Below are 15,872 nucleotides of genomic sequence, written 5' to 3' on the forward strand. Positions count from 1 at the left end.
TCACTGGCTTTGTGAACTCGATACTGTCGATAGCTGGTTTGAATGACCAAAATAGTCGACGTAAAATTTTTTTGTTGAATTCAACTGCATGATGCCTGACATGAGTGTGATCATCGAATGCCCACCATATAACACTTCCAGGATTTGTCTGTTGCAGAGCTGCAAAGAAATGTGGTAGACGTTGGTATGATTCATCCCAATCACCCCAAATTCTGGCAATAGCCTTCTGTTAGCCTCCCATGCTTTCCTATAGGAGGGTTTGAAATGCAACCAATTGTGAATTTCAACGATAATACTTCCAACTAACTTGGATGGATCTTTCTTCACCCCTTCCAATATGCAGTTGCATATAAAGTTTGAGTCCAATTGTCTGTGATCAAGTGATATAGCCCTCGCAGCACATGTGTGTGGACCTTTATATCGTGTTATGCCCCATCCTCCACCAAGTTTCTTTAGCCTTGCTGCACATAACTGCCAACTACACTCATATTTAGTGTTCCTACATACGACTGACCAAACACACGAATTTGACTCAGCAACTTCATATTTTTTACTGTAATTCAAGAAATAATGTTTAACTGCATTAATTACATCTTCATTCTCTTGAAACTCCAATGTTGTATCAAATTCTGTACCAACTACCATTCCAACTGTATTACCCACTAATCCAATCCAATCCGTTGAAACAGGGTAGTTGGCTCCTACAGTAAACTGAAATGCTTCAAGCACTTCGATCATTGCCTCTTCCTCATAATCATCTTGACCGAGTAGCCCATCACTATCTTTCTCTTCTGAAGGGTTGGACTGACAGTCATTTGTTGCTATCGGTATGTCAATGCTCTCAGGTAATGGGACATCTAAATGGCTCAATACACGAAAAGACTCCATAACTTCATGTGATGGACCAGCCTCATCATAAATACTTGCGCTGAGACTTGGTTTGAATGGAGCTTCAGACAATGCCTGATTCGGAACATACACACTTCGTTGGTCACATTGTAGAGTTGAATCACCAAACGATTGAGAACTTTGAGCACATACACTGTGACGACTAGGCAGTATAAAAGGATCACCAATTAGCTCTAAAGTAGGAGCATATACACTATGCCTACCACTTTACATAACAGGTTCATGCAAAAGACCCAAACTACGATCACAAAAACTTCGTCTACCACCCAGCTCTGCCTCCTGAGTGCATACACTTCTCCTACTCTTAACTTGATATTTTCTAGTTTTCACATATAGCTGAGGATAACTTATACTTTCAACAACAATAATACTATCAACAAGGGCACACATATCATCATCATCTTTGACCTCCATACAATAATAATGGATGACTTCATTTGACATACAAGGCAATCTATATATTATATCAGATATAACATCATCTGATCGGAGCTCCAATTTCTGGCTTATGGACTCAACAAGGTCACTATACTCAAAGCACTCTTGCAAAAACACTACCCCAATGCAACCCTCCTTCATAATCTGCACCGTGCTCACCCTCAACGATCCTAACTCCATAGCTAACAAGGACTTTTATTCTTGAAGTCATTCTACAATAAATAAGTAATGATACACCAAATTTTAAATAAACTATAATTTGTAAACATAAAGAAATTCTCAACAAACAAAATCTCATAACATATTTTTTTAATTAAACTAATGAAATAAATTATTTTTTATTCTCACATCTCTTAAATTAATAGTTTTCATTAGTTTAAAATTCAAATTTATTGTCTAGATAAGGTTATTTTAAACACATCAAAATTTTGTTTAATAATAAACTAAATGTATTAATTACATTATGCTTAATAATACTTTAAAAAAGCAAAAACCTATACAACTAAATTTCTAACGAGTTATAATACAAATATAATATAAAACTACATAGGATACAAACACTATATATTTTCACATACCTCAAATATAATATTTAATATTACTAAATTAAAAATTCTCTCATGAAAAATCTCAAGTTTAAAATTACATACTAAAATTTTCTTAATTAATATTAAATACTGATAAATTCATTTCACTTACTAGCTGCATAATAATAAAATTAAAAAATATACTTACTAATTATTTTTTTTAATTACTGTTAATTCTACTTACTAATTATTTTTTTTAATTAATGTTAATTATACTTTCAAACGCAAAAGTAAGTTGAATATTTATTTTGTAATCATGTAAATAATACAGAGTGATTTTTCTAATTACAATAAGAAAAAATTTTGATTATATATATATAGAGTAATCATGTCGGAAAAAATTTTGATTCAAGCTGTCACAAAATCAATAATTATAATTACTTATTTTTTAAAAAAATAAAACTAACTTGAAAGAAGCTTGATCATATCTATTTGAATTGTTTAATTCATTTATTTGAAATTTAAGCAACTGATACCGAAGATAAATAAATCTTTAATCTACTTGTAGAAATGTTGTTGAGATAAAAAAAAATTACTTGTTTTATCACAATTTTGCTCTTCCTAGCTTGTTCACAGCCTCAATTGCTTTGAAAGCTTTCCCTTCACAGCCCGCTTCTCACAATTAATTCATTACACGTTTATATAGAGAATTGATGTCGCTGCGCATGTTAATTAATGACTGTTGCTCAATTAATGAATCCGACATGTCAGCGGGATTCCTGCCCATTATATATCAGCAGGATTCCCGTGACATATCTACATGTCAACGTGATTTCTGCTCGCTGCATGTCAGCGAAATTTCCGCTGCAGATTAAGAATTTGATTTTGTTTTGCATGGAGCCGCATGGAGAAAACTTTAGCTTTGTAATAATAATTAATAGGACCATAGCACATGCGACTCAATACAAAATCAATAATTATAATTATTTTTTTTAAAAAAATAAAACTTAAACAAATGAAAAATAAAATAATTTGTAAAAAAATTAAAAAAACATATTGATTTAAATTCTAATTAGAAGATACCGAGATTTAAATCTCAGAATATATAAGAATATAAGGAAATAAATAAAATAATAATAATTATCGAGATTTAAATCCTGAATATGAATTCATCTTATTTAAATTTATAAAAAGTTTTATTTTCATCTATGTTTGTAATAATTTTACTATTTATGTCTATTTTAAAATTTTTCCTTAGTTACTTCCATTTTTTTTATGCGTACGGTTGAGAGAAGCCCCCGTGACCACCAACTGTGGGGCCGCCCTGGAGAGTGTTTATTCAACAAAGTTTACAGCCTGTTGGGTGGGTCCGCAACTGCAATTTCACAGTGTCAGTGGGATCCATCCGTGGCCCAATAGAATTCTGGCAAAGTTTATATTTTGGATAACCATTTACTTAACTTCAAAACAACTTATTAAAAATTTATCAATTTTATTTTTTTACAAGGTAAATGTATATGGTACGGCAGATTTGCCACATGATTTGCTCCGCTCTAATGACAAACCACCCATAGAGACGGATGGCACTGACTCATCTATGACAGTGCAGAAGGCTTCTTTCATATCAGATATGACATTGGGAAAAAAGAAAGAAACTTCAGCACCTAACAGACGGTTGATCTTCTTTAAAAAAAAAAAAAGGCAAGAATTCAATATGAAGATGGAAACTCTCTCGAACCAATGGTGCACCGTGCACATCGAGAAATCTGCATTTGAGAGTTTATACGCATCCTGGTAGAATGCCCTAGTAGTTAAAATGCTAGAGAGAAATATTAATCATCATATTGTGGAAGACAGGCTATAGAAGATTTAGAAACTTATTAAGGGTTTTGAGATTATGAATATTGGCAATAATTTTTGTATGGTGAATGATTCTTTCTGAAATTTGAGATTGATAGAACGATTAAAATGATGTAGCTAGAATATTAACCCAGTTGCTATGACTCGAAGGGGAAGATATAATAAGTTGTCTTCTATATTGATCAAGTCGTCAGAAAGTCTCTGGTCAACACTACCTGCAGACAGTGATGGGATTGCCCCGGTCCCTAGTATCCTGATGCTCAGGCAGGTCCTAAAAATATATAAGGAGCCAAATAAATAGTAAAATAATGAAGTACATGGAGAATAAGCATGGAAAACGTACCCTAACCCAAGAGTGCCCTTGGTATACCAGTGAATTGGTCGTGACGCTAATCGAGTCATCGTAACCCAGAAGAGTAGATGAATATGACTCAGATGATGAGCTGGATCTGAGAAGCCGATGGTCGGAATATAACAATGGCTCATAGGTGGGACAATAATAGTGACTCACAGGCCAAATCATAATATCAGAGGCTCACGAGCCATATCGTAACAACGGCGTGAAGGCTGAAACATAGCAACGGCTCGATAGTCGGAATAGAATAGTGGCTCGAAGGTCGGAATGCAAATAGAGACGACAGGTTGACCTGAGGACCAAGGCAGCGACTGCCCTAGAGGCAGCGGCTGCCAGAGGCGATGAGAGTGGTGGCAGCGTTGGCGCTAATCGGTGCAAAGGAGGGGCGACGACCCTAGAAGCAAGAGAGGGAGGCAGCTCTCACTGGTGGGGACATCGGAGATGGCAGCGTGTGTCCTTGGCGTCGACCCTCATAGAAGGGGAAATTAATGTTGTAGCGTCTGACAAGAGGGGGTGACGGTTGGTTGGCGGTCAACAGCGTAAGCAAGAGGGGAGTGGCCTCTTTGACAGTGCATGAGGAAGGCTCACGAGCGGCGTGCTCGTGTGAGAGAAAGAGGAAGAAGGGGTCATAGTGATTAGCATCAAACAACTGTGCGGCCGACATCGAAGGCGGCCAACGGGCAACAAGGGAGGCGCCCCTCCATAAACGGGGGCAGCAACCCCCTGCGAGCTCGGAAAAGAGGCCCTCCGGCTAAAGCAATGAGAGGGGAGAGGAAGGAGGTGTGACCGACGACGAAGGTGGTGCCGACGTAGGTGTGGAGAGGGGGAAAGCGGCTCTACATAAGTGCATGAGGCGGATCGAATGGAAAACCCTCCTCTCTGCGTACAACCTAAGTCCTAAAAATGAGCTACAGTGAAATTCCCCTAATACCCTTCATACACGTGGCTCTCATAACTATTCACCGCATCACAAGTCTCCCTTTCAAGTCTAGTCAAAGGAAACACAAGTCTGACTTATTAGACCAAGTCTATCGTAAAGCATAATTTCACCTGGACTACAAAGTTAGATTGCTGGGACTGTCGTATAACGTCGAGCCAGTAGTTAAGGCGATGTCGAGCAACTGACAAGTGAGGCGAGTGTCGAACAAGCGGTGAGCAACACAAGCACCGATAAAGCAATAAGTGAGGTTAGTGTCAGGTAGAGCAATGAATAAGACGAGTGTTGAGCAAAGCGGCTATTGAGACGAGTGTGAAACAGAGCAACAAGTGAGACAAGTGTCAGGCTAAGCAATGAATAGAAGGTCGAGCAGGCTACCGAGCGGATGTTGAGGTGGTGATCGCTCGAATGCTGAGCAGGTGGCTGAGTGAATGTAGAGAGGATGCCGAGCAGATGACTGAGCCGATGTCGAGCGAGCTACCTAAAAAATGCTGAGCGGGCAGTCGAATGGTACAAAGTGAATGACCGAGTGGTTCCGAGCGGATGACAAGAGGATAGGCGAGCAGTGCTAAGCAGATGGCCGAGAGAATGTCGACAGGGTGATCGAGAGAATGCCGAGTGGGCAGCCGAATGGAGCAAAGTGCACGAGGGAGCAATGTTGAGCCGGCTGCCGAGAGAATGTCGACCGAGTGACAGAGAGAATATCGAGCGAGCGGTCGAATGGTGCAAAGCAAACGGGCAGGCAATGCCGAGTAGGCTACCGAGAGAATGTCGATGGGGTGACCGAAAGAATGCTGAGTGGGTGGCCGAACGGTGCAAAGCGAACGACCAAGTGGAGCAGTGAGCTGAGTCAGGAGCATATCCCAAGAGATCGAAGGAGAACGGGAGCAAAGTTCGTGGATCGACCACGAATGGGAGAGGAGCCCTATGAGCTAAGCGGGCGTGAAGCCCGAGAACGAACGCGAATGAGAGCAAGGCCCATGAGACAAATGGAACGTAGCCCGTAGGTCAAACAGGAGTGAAGCACATGAGATCGAAGGCAAACAGGAGCAAAGTTCGTGAGCTAAGCAGGAGTCGATCCTGTGAACTGAGCGGGAGTGGATCCCGAGAGATCAAAGGGCACAGAGCTTGTGTAATCGAAAGCAAACGAAAGCGAAGCCCATGAGCTGAACGGGAGTGGATCCTGTGAACTGAATGGGATTGGAGTCGGTGAGATCAAAGGGCATAGAGCTCGTAGGATACTTTGGTCCGAGACTCATGATGATACTTCGATCCAGACCGATGGCGATATTGGGATGTATATTATAAACCTAGCTTTTTGTATGAACATCTGTTTTGAAATATTTTGAAATGAGAATCACTTTGGTCAAATGCTTGCATTTTATATTTCTATATATATCAATGCAGTTGTCCATTTAATTTATATTGTAGATAACATAGTGTGTGGTGTCACATAGAAGATCATGTTATTGGTTCCTTATAAATTATAAATAGTAGCTCACAACTAAGATGGATTGGGACAAACCATTGGAACGGTTGTAGTGTAATTTGGTATTAGTCTGTCTTGACTATAAAATTACACTAGTACACTATGTGTGTATTGAGCAGGACCATTTGAGGTTATTCGATTTGTACTGACTACATAAAATAACAGAACTTCTATTATTATGGATGCACGCCCTCTTAATCCTGATATAATAACAAGCACGTATACTTAGTATTTATTTCTTTAACTTATCAATGAGTGAGATTTATTCATTAAATCAATAGGTCCGATGAGTTGGGAGATAGTATTATTTATATGGTATGTTGTTGATTATAGAAGGAATCTGTGTCCTAATTATTTAGGCTGATGATGCCCCCTTGAGGAGCTCATAAGGATTATCATGTAAACCCTGTAGGTGGACTTAGTCCGGCATGATAATAAAGTTAAGTGGTACTACTCTTGGAATCAGATGTTAATTAATTGGGTTGTCAGTAACTCAATTAATTAAAGGACATACGATATCTTAAACACAGGGAGATTAACGCACTCATGATAAGAAGGAGTCCATATTGTAATATGGGATTGGTGTGGTAGTTCAATAATAACCCTTTAGTGATATGGGTTATTATTGATGGACTTGGGTTGGGTGTTCGGGTCGAACACAAGAAGCCCAAGCCCATAAGGAGGCCAAAACCAATTCCTCCTGTAGGTCCCTGTTGTAGCCTCTATATAAAGTCTCGCATCCACCCATCCATAACTTGGTTTGGTTTAACTTGGTTTCGTTTAACTTGGATTGGTTTAACTTGGTTTGGTTTAACTTGGCTTGGTTTAAGTTGGTTATAGAAAGGGAGATTTTTTTTTTAAACAGAATTCTGTTATTTTTCTTTCTTTGTAACCGACGACAAGCCTATAAAAAGGGGTAAGTGGTGGCTCCTAAAACTTAATTTTCTCTCTTCTCCTCCATGTGGTCGGCCCCTCCCTTTCCTCCTCACTTAGGGCTGACACCCCCTCCCCTTCTCCCTTGCTAAGAGCTAGCAGCCCCTCTCCTTGCTAGAGCCGACGACCCCCTCCTTGCTAAGGCCGGCGTCCCCTGATAACGAGTCTGTCACACTCGTAAATCAAATTAACAATGTATTTCCACTGAACCCCTTAATTTCGCAATAATGTTGTAGTAACGAGCCCAGGATCGAACCTCGAGGAAACCAACGGTAGGATGTAATCTAGGATTGTATTTTATTCCTATTTTTGGGGTTTTACATATAAATGGGGGTTTAAACTTTGAATTTAAATCTAACAAATGAAAAACACAGTAAATAAGAAATTAATCTAAAGCAATAGTGAAACCTAACTCGATGCCTGATACGGTTTGGGCTGAGGGGCAGAAGAGGAGATTGAAGGAAGGAGAGGGGCAAGAGGGTCATTCCACTGTTAGGGCATTAAGGGAGGAGGAGGTTACTGTGGAAAGAGGGGATTCTTTCGTGCATTTTTGGTCCGCCGCCAACGACCCTTCTTCTTCCTTCTTCACGCGACGCCGTCGCCGGAGCCATCACCGACCGACCTCCGCCTCTTCTCCTTCTCCTCGCGACGCCGGCCATCGTCCCTCTCCCTGGCTTCCTCCCGTCGTCGCCGTTAGCAGAAAAGAAAGGGGGAGAAGGTTTTGGTTCATGGTCGGGCGCCGCCAACAGCGAAGAGAGAAAGGGGTTTTCCTCCCTCTCGTTCTCTTCTTCTTGCCGGAAGTGCCTCACAATGCGGCCATCCTTCTTCTCCCCTTCTTCGGTGCCACCACAACTCGTGAGAGGCGTCACTGCCACCCTCCTTTGACGTTGCCTCGCCGGAGGGTCTCGCCGTCGCCACCATGCGATGTCTCCCTCTTCTCCTCGCAACGTCGCTACTGGATTAGCACCGCTGCCATTGCCCTCCTCACGCAGCACCATCTCCGCCGCCAGAGAAACTTGCGACTGCCCTTCTTCTCCTCGCCAGCGCCGATGTTGGCAGCCGCCTTTTCTCCTCTCCTCCTTCCTCTCTGGCCGACTGTGATTTCCAGCCGCTGTCTCCTCTTTTCTCCCTGTGCGCACCATGACCCCCATCACGAGCGCCGGCAGCCCTTTCTCCTTCTCCGTGTCGACGTCGCAGTGCTCGGAGCCGTTGCCGGCACTACTGTTCACCCCCACAGTCCTGGTCTCCACGTTGCAATCGCTGCCCCCTCCGCGCTATGGCTAGTTGTCGCCGTCTTTCAGACTCCGACGCTTATACGGGGCAGCTTCCTCGTCATCATATGCCTATGAGCTGTGTGCCATGTTTGTGTGCCCGGTCTGTATGCTGTTATTGTGTTTTGACCTTGTGCCGATCTTGCTTGTGTACTGTGTTCCACCCTAGCGCGGCTCCTATATATGTTCCAGTCTCGGCCCTCGCCGAGGGCGGCGGCCTGACCGTCCTGGCGCCGATGTACCCGACGCCGGGCCTGTTCGTGGTGCCGGCGGCCAGCGCGATCCGCTCAGTGTCCCGGCCTGCGTGCCGACCCAACGTCCCGGCCTGCGTCCCGATCTCATGTGCCGGCCTGCGTGCCGATCTTGTGTGTCGGCCTGCTTGTCGATCTATTGTTCCGGTCTTTGCGCAGATCTCATGTCTCGGTTTGCGTACCGATCTCGTGTCCCGGTCTGCGTACCAGTATTATATCCCGACCTGCAGCTCGTCCTCCAGGTCCGTGCTTCGTTCAGCTTCTCGTCGTCAGATCCAGCTCTCCAGCCTCATCGGAGTCATCTACTCTTCCGGGTCGCGACAATCCTAGCCGCGTCCCATCCGAGGGTGCCCCCCTGGGCCAGGGTACGTTCCTCGTTCATATTTCATATGCATTTTCATTATTTCATGGCTTAGTCCTGTACTCATATATTCGTCGGATCCGCCTCGAGACTCGGGGTACCGGGGGCCGGGCCAACCCGGTCACTGGCTGCAGGTAGCGTTGACCAGAGGACTTTTGAAGACTTGGTCAACACGGGAGCCATCTCAGCACACCCCCCCTCCGGGACGTCGCGACTCAGTCAACATTCCCATCCACCTCACCCGACGGTCCGTCTGACTCAGCTTCCGGACCGGATCAAATTTGGCGCCGTCTGTGGGAACACATGCACCTGTTCCGGAACGTAAAGATGGACGACGTCGGGAGGTTCTCTGCCTTTATCACAATTCCGGAGGATCTCGACGCACCTATTATCTTCTATCCTCACTCCACTGGTATTCGGAAGTCGAGGGATCGAGTAGAGCTTCAGCTGGTTGACAGGTTAGTTTTTCCATTATGTTTTTTCCCTGACTCCACGGATATTCGGGAGTTAAGGGACCAAGACAAACCCTTAGCCGGTTGCGACGGTTTCCCGATCAGGTATGCTACAAGCTCTGCTCCCTTTTTACGATTATAGGAACTGCTATATTTCCCTGATAAAAGAGTAAGAGCCTAGTTCCTTGATCAAAGACTAGAGCCTTCAATTTCTGATCGGACACTAGGGGCCCAGCTCCCCGCTCATACTCTAGGGGCACAACTCCCCACTCATACACTTGGGACACAGCTCCCTGCTCATACTCTAGGGGCACAGCTCCCCGCTCATACACTAGGGACACAGCTCCCTGATCATTGACTCGCGGTACCACTTCCCGATCAGGATCTAGGGGCCTCGCTCTTTGATTACAGGCTAGGGGCCTTACTCCCCGATCAGGGATCAGGGTTCCAGCTCCCCGATCAGAGGTACTACAGGCTCTGCATCCTCTTATTGCTACAAGCTCTGCATCTTTCACCATGGGCTCAGCATTCTCTTACTGCTATATGCACCTCACTCTACTATTATTATGTATGCTCTGCATTCTTCACTTGTTGTGCAGCCTCTTACATATACATATGTTGCTCTCTTCACCTACGGTGCTCTATTTCCTTCTACGGCTATGGGCTTTGCTCTCTTATATCGTCTTTACGCTCTTTATCTTCTCCCCTCGCTCCACGGGTATTGGGGAGTTGAGGAATCGCGATAGATCCGCAGTCGGTTGGCACCACACCGCTGTCAGGTATGACATAAGCTTTATTTCCTCATGCTGCTAAATGCTTCGCTTTTGCTAGCTTCAGGGCTTATCCTTCCCCGTTCGGGGTTGAGCGATTGTCACTGGTCTCAGACCAGCTTATTGGATTTCTTATCTCCCCTGTTCGGGGTCGAGTTATCGCCACCGGTCTCGGACCGGAGTATCATTACTGGTCTCGGACCAGCGCCATCGCCACTGGTCTCGGACCGGAGTATCATTACTGGTCTCAGACCAGCGCCATCGCCACCGGTCTCGGACCGGAGTATTATTACTGATCTCGGACCAGCGCCATCGCCACCGGTCTCGGACCGGAGTATCATTACTGGTCTCGGACGGCGCCGCCACCGGTCTCGAACCGGAGTATCGTCTTGGTCTCGGACCGGCGCCGCCATACCGGTCTCGGACCGGAGTATCGCCTCTCGCCCGGTACGAGTTATAAGTGAGCTCTGTTCTCACGTAGCGACCTTCTTAGGTCGGCTCCCATCGAAATTAAAAGTGAGCCCGTGCTCACGCCTGACCTTTTAGGTCGGTAGTATCGAGCTCTCGCCCGGTCACGAGTTATAAGTGAGCTCTGTTCTCACGCCCAGCGACCTTCTTAGGTCGGCTCCCATGCGAGAATAAAGTGAGCCCCGTGCTCACGCCAACGACCTTTAGGTCGGTAGTCCCAGAACTCGCCCGGTCGAGTTATAAGTGAGCTCTGTCCTCACGCCCAACGACCTTTTAGGTCGGCTCCCATCGAAATTAAAGTGAGCCCGTGCTCACGCAGTGACCTTTAGGTCGGTGGTCCCAGAACTCTCGCCCGGTCACGAGTTATAAGTGAGCTCTGTCCTCACGCCCAACGACCTTTTTAGGTCGGCTCCCATGCGAGAATTAAAAGTGAGCTCTGTTCTCACGCCCAACGACCTTTCAAGTCGGTAGCTCCAGACTCTCGCCTCAGTGCGAGTTATAAGTGAGCTCTGCCCTCACGTGCGACCTTCGTCGGCTCCCATCGCGAGTGAAAGTGAGCTCTGTTCTCACGCCCAACGACCTTTCAGGTCGGTAGCCCCAGACTCTCGCCTTAGTGCGAGTTATAAGTGAGCTCTGCCCTCACGCCCAACGACCTTTCAGGTCGGCTCCCATGCGAGAATTAAAAGTGAGCTCTGTTCTCACGCCCAACGACCTTTCAGGTCGGTAGCCCCAGACTCTCGCCTCAGTGCGAGTTATAAGTGAGCTCTTCCCTCACGCCCAACGACCTTTCAGGTCGGCTCCCATGCGAGAATTATAAGTGAGCTCTGCTCTCGCGCCCAACAACCTTTTAGGTCGGCTCCCATGCGAGAATTAAAAGTGAGTTCTGTTCTCACGCCCAACGACCTTTCAGGTCGGTAGTCCCGGACTTCTGACGGTCAGGGCTCAGATTATTCTCTTCTCCCCTTGCTCCACGGGTATTCGGGAGTTGAGGGACCGAGACGGATCCTCAGTCGGCTGGCATCACTTTGTGATCAGGTATGATAAAGATTCTGTCCCTTTATATTGCTACAGGTTTCGCTTCTATGGGCTTCAAGGCTTATCCTCCCCCGTTCGGGGTTGGGCTATTACCACCGGTCTCGGACCAGAGTATTACCCCCGGTCTCGGATCAGAATATCATTAACGATCTCTCGATCAGGCGGTCAGACCAATGCCCATTCGATGTTCCAGTGACCAAGTCCTGGTCAGACCTTCAGATCAATTCCTGGTCAGGCCTCCAAATTGCTTCTTTGCCAGGCCTTCGGATTGTTTCTGGGTCAGACCTTCAGATCAAGGCTAGGTCAGACCTCCAAACTGCTTCTTTGTCAGGCCTTCAGATTGTTTTTGGGTTAGACCTTCAGATAAGGCTGGGTCAGACCTCCAAACTGCTTCTTTGTCAGGCCTTCGAATTGTTTCTGGGTCAGACCTTTAGATCAAGGCTGGGTCAGACCTCCAAACTGCTTCTTTGTCAGGCCTTCAGATTGTTTTTGGGTTAGACCTTCAGATAAGGCTGGGTCAGACCTCCAAACTGCTTCTTTGTCAGGCCTTCGAATTGTTTCTGGGTCAGACCTTCAGATCAAGGCTGGGTCAGACCTCTATATTGCTTCTTTGTCAGGCCTTCAGATTGTTTTTGGGTTAGATCTTCAGATCAAGGCTGGGTCAGACCTCCAGATTGCTTCTTTGTCAGGCCTGCAGATTGCTTCTGGGTCACAAGTCTCCAGATCGAGTACTGGTCAGGCCTCCAGAGCACCTCCCGGTCGGGGTCCCTGACTCTCGCCCCGGTGCGAGTCATAAGGGAACTATGCTCTCACGCCTCCAGACTCTCGCCCCAGTGCGAGTTATAAGTAAGTTCTGCTCTCACACCCAACGACCTTTCGGTCGGCACTCATCGCTATGCTCGCAGCTCTGCCTGACACTCACCACACTCGCTCTGCTCACTGGCCGCCCTGCCCGGCACCCATTCACCGCTTCACTCGCCGCTCGGCTAGGCACTCATCGTGCACGCTTCGCCGCTCTGCTCGACACTCATCCTTAGTGCTTCGCTTACCATTGTAGCTGAGTCGGTATTCATCGCTTACTCGTCGCTCTGCTCGACATACTCGCCCCGCTTGCCGCTCTGCCCGATCCTCGCCATTCACGTTTCGCTCAATCGTTGATTGCTTGGTCGTTTGCTCGACCACTCACCGGTACCACTCGTCTACTCGCTTTATGCTGATCGACCTATCGCTTAAAGACATTCTCTCGGTCGCGCTCATGGCCCTGTTCGTCGATCATTCCCTCTATGTCCCGGGCGCGATCTATTGACGCTCGGTCAGTACTTTTCTCAGTCGCGCTCATGGCTCGGGCAGTACTTTTCTCGGACACGCTCACGACTTTGCTCGCCCATCGCACGCTCGACACCACTCGCTCAACATTCTCAATCACTCAGTCGACGTCATATAACAGACCCGCAATATAACTCTGCATTCAATGGCGATTCTTTGTTTTAGTTGGATGGGTCTAGTCAGTCGGACTTGCGCCTCCTTCGACTAGACTTGAGGGGGAGGCTTGTGATACGGTTTGGGCTAAGGGGCAGAAGAGGAGATTGAAGGAAGGAGAGGGGCAAGGGGTCATTCCACTGTTAGGGCATTAAGGGAGGAGGAGGTTACTGTGGAAAGAGGGGATTCTTTCGTGCGTTTTTGGTCCGCCGCCAACGACCCTTCTTCTTCCTTCTTCTCGCGACGCCGTCGCCGGAGCCATCACCGACCGACCTCCGCCTCTTCTCCTTCTCCTCGCGACGCCGGCCATCGTCCCTCTCCCTGGCTTCCTCTCGTCGTCGCCGTTAGCAGAAAAGAAAGGGGGAGAAGGTTTTGGTTCATGGTCGGGCGCCGCCAACAGTGAAGAGAGAAAGGGGTTTTCCTCCCTCTCGTTCTCTTCTTCTCGCCGGAAGTGCCTCACAATGCGGCCATCCTTCTTCTCCCCTTCTTCGGTGCCACCACAGCTCGTGAGAGGCGTCACTGCCACCCTCCTTTGACGTTGCCTCGCCGGAGGGTCTCGCCGTCGCCACCATGCGATGTCTCCCTCTTCTCCTCGCAACGTCGCTACTGGATTAGCGCCGCTGCCATTGCCCTCCTCACGCAGCACCATCTCCGCCGCCAGAGAAACTTGCGACTGCCCTTCTTCTCCTCGCCAGCGCCGATGTTGGCAGCCGCCTTTTCTCCTCTCCTCCTTCCTCTCTGGCCGACTGTGATTTCCAGCCGATGTCTCCTCTTTTCTCCCTGTGCGCACCATGACCCCCATCACGAGCGCCGGCAGCCCTTTCTCCTTCTCCGTGTCGACGTCGCAGTGCTCGGAGCCGTTACCGGCACTACTGTTCACCCCCACAGTCCAGGTCTCCACGTTGCAATCGCTGCCCCCTCCGCGCTATGGCTAGTTGTCGCCGTCTTTCAGACTCCGACGCTTATACGGGGCAGCTTCCTCGTCATCATATGCCTTTGAGCTGTGTGCCATGTTTGTGTGCCCGGTCTGTATGCTGTTATTGTGTTCTGACCTTGTGCCGATCTTGCTCGTGTACTGTGTTCCACCCTAGCGCGGCTCCTATATATGTTCCAGCGTCCCGGCCTACGTGCCGACCCAGCGTCCCGGCCTGCGTGCCGACCTAGCGTCCCGGCCTGCGTGCCGACCCAGCGTCCCGGCCTGCGTGCCGACCCAGCGTCCCGGCCTGCGTGCCGACCCAGTGTCCCGGCCTGCGTGCCGACCCAACGTCCCGGCCTGCGTGCCGATCTCATGTGCCGGCCTGCGTGCCGATCTTGTGTGCCGGCCTGCTTGTCGATCTATTGTTCCGGTCTTTGCGCAGATCTCATGTCTCGGTTTGCGTACTGATCTCGTGTCCCGGTCTGCGTACCAGCATTATATCCCGACCTGCAGCTCGTCCTCCGGGTCCGTGCTTCATTCAGCTTCTCGTCGTCAGATCCAGCTCTCCAGCCTCATCGGAGTCATCTACTCTTCCGGGTTGCGACAATCCTAGCCGCGTCCCATCCGAGGGCGCCCCCCTGGGCCAGGGTACGTTCCTCGTTCATATTTCATATGCATTTTCATTATTTCATGGCTTAGTCCTGTACTCATATATTCGTCGGATCCGCCTCGAGACTCGGGGTACCGGGGGCCGGGCTAACTCGGTCACTGGCTGCAGGTAGCGTTGACCAGAGGACTTTTGAAGACTTGGTCGACACGGGAGCCTTCTCAGCACACCCCCCCTCCGGGACGTCGCGACTCAGTCAACATTCCCATCCACCTCACCCGACGGTCCGTCTGACTCAGCTTCCGGACCAGATCAATGCCAATGATCAAATCATAACGCATTGTCACCCTACGTCATAATTAAACCATCAACACACTTAAACTAGTAATGAAATAACGAGACGCAATTAAAATCTAATCTAAGCATTGAATTAAATCGGGAATGAAATAAAAAGAAGCATTTAAATATGATTTAAACAGAAATTAAACCCTAGCTTAAAACTTAAACACTAAACAATTAACCTAACATCAAATAAAACTTAAACTAAGCTTCAACAAGATAATGAAATGCTAAACTACTTGCTAAAAACAAAACAAACATAAGTGAAATCTATTTAAGATATAAAATAGTAACAAAATGAACTAAAAATGGTAACCAATCCATTCTCACAATCAATCTACACAATCTTCACGCTCTTGCCGTCACACAAGAGTGTCAAAGTCGAGAGCACCCAACTCCGGACCTCAATGAAGAACCTCAGACGCGTCTCAGTTCGAGGTATGCTCAACAACGCCGGCGGACCACCTCCGGCGAG

At 47.2% G+C, this 15,872-nt stretch overlaps 1 protein-coding gene across 1 annotated transcript; it reads right to left on the reverse strand.

Moving 5' to 3' along the window:
- Window positions 1-1,527, reverse strand: LOC122034010. The gene is made up of 2 exons (XM_042593148.1): window positions 1,263-1,527; window positions 1-1,082 (listed from the first exon to the last, which is right to left on the reverse strand). The coding sequence occupies exons 1-2, from the start codon at window positions 1,525-1,527 to the stop codon at window positions 1-3; spliced, it is 1,347 nt and encodes a 448-aa protein (XP_042449082.1).
- Between the last annotated feature and the right edge of the window lie 14,345 nt (window positions 1,528-15,872).

Source organism: Zingiber officinale, chromosome 11B (genome assembly GCF_018446385.1).
Source record: "Zingiber officinale cultivar Zhangliang chromosome 11B, Zo_v1.1, whole genome shotgun sequence".
Taxonomy (NCBI): domain Eukaryota; kingdom Viridiplantae; phylum Streptophyta; class Magnoliopsida; order Zingiberales; family Zingiberaceae; genus Zingiber; species Zingiber officinale.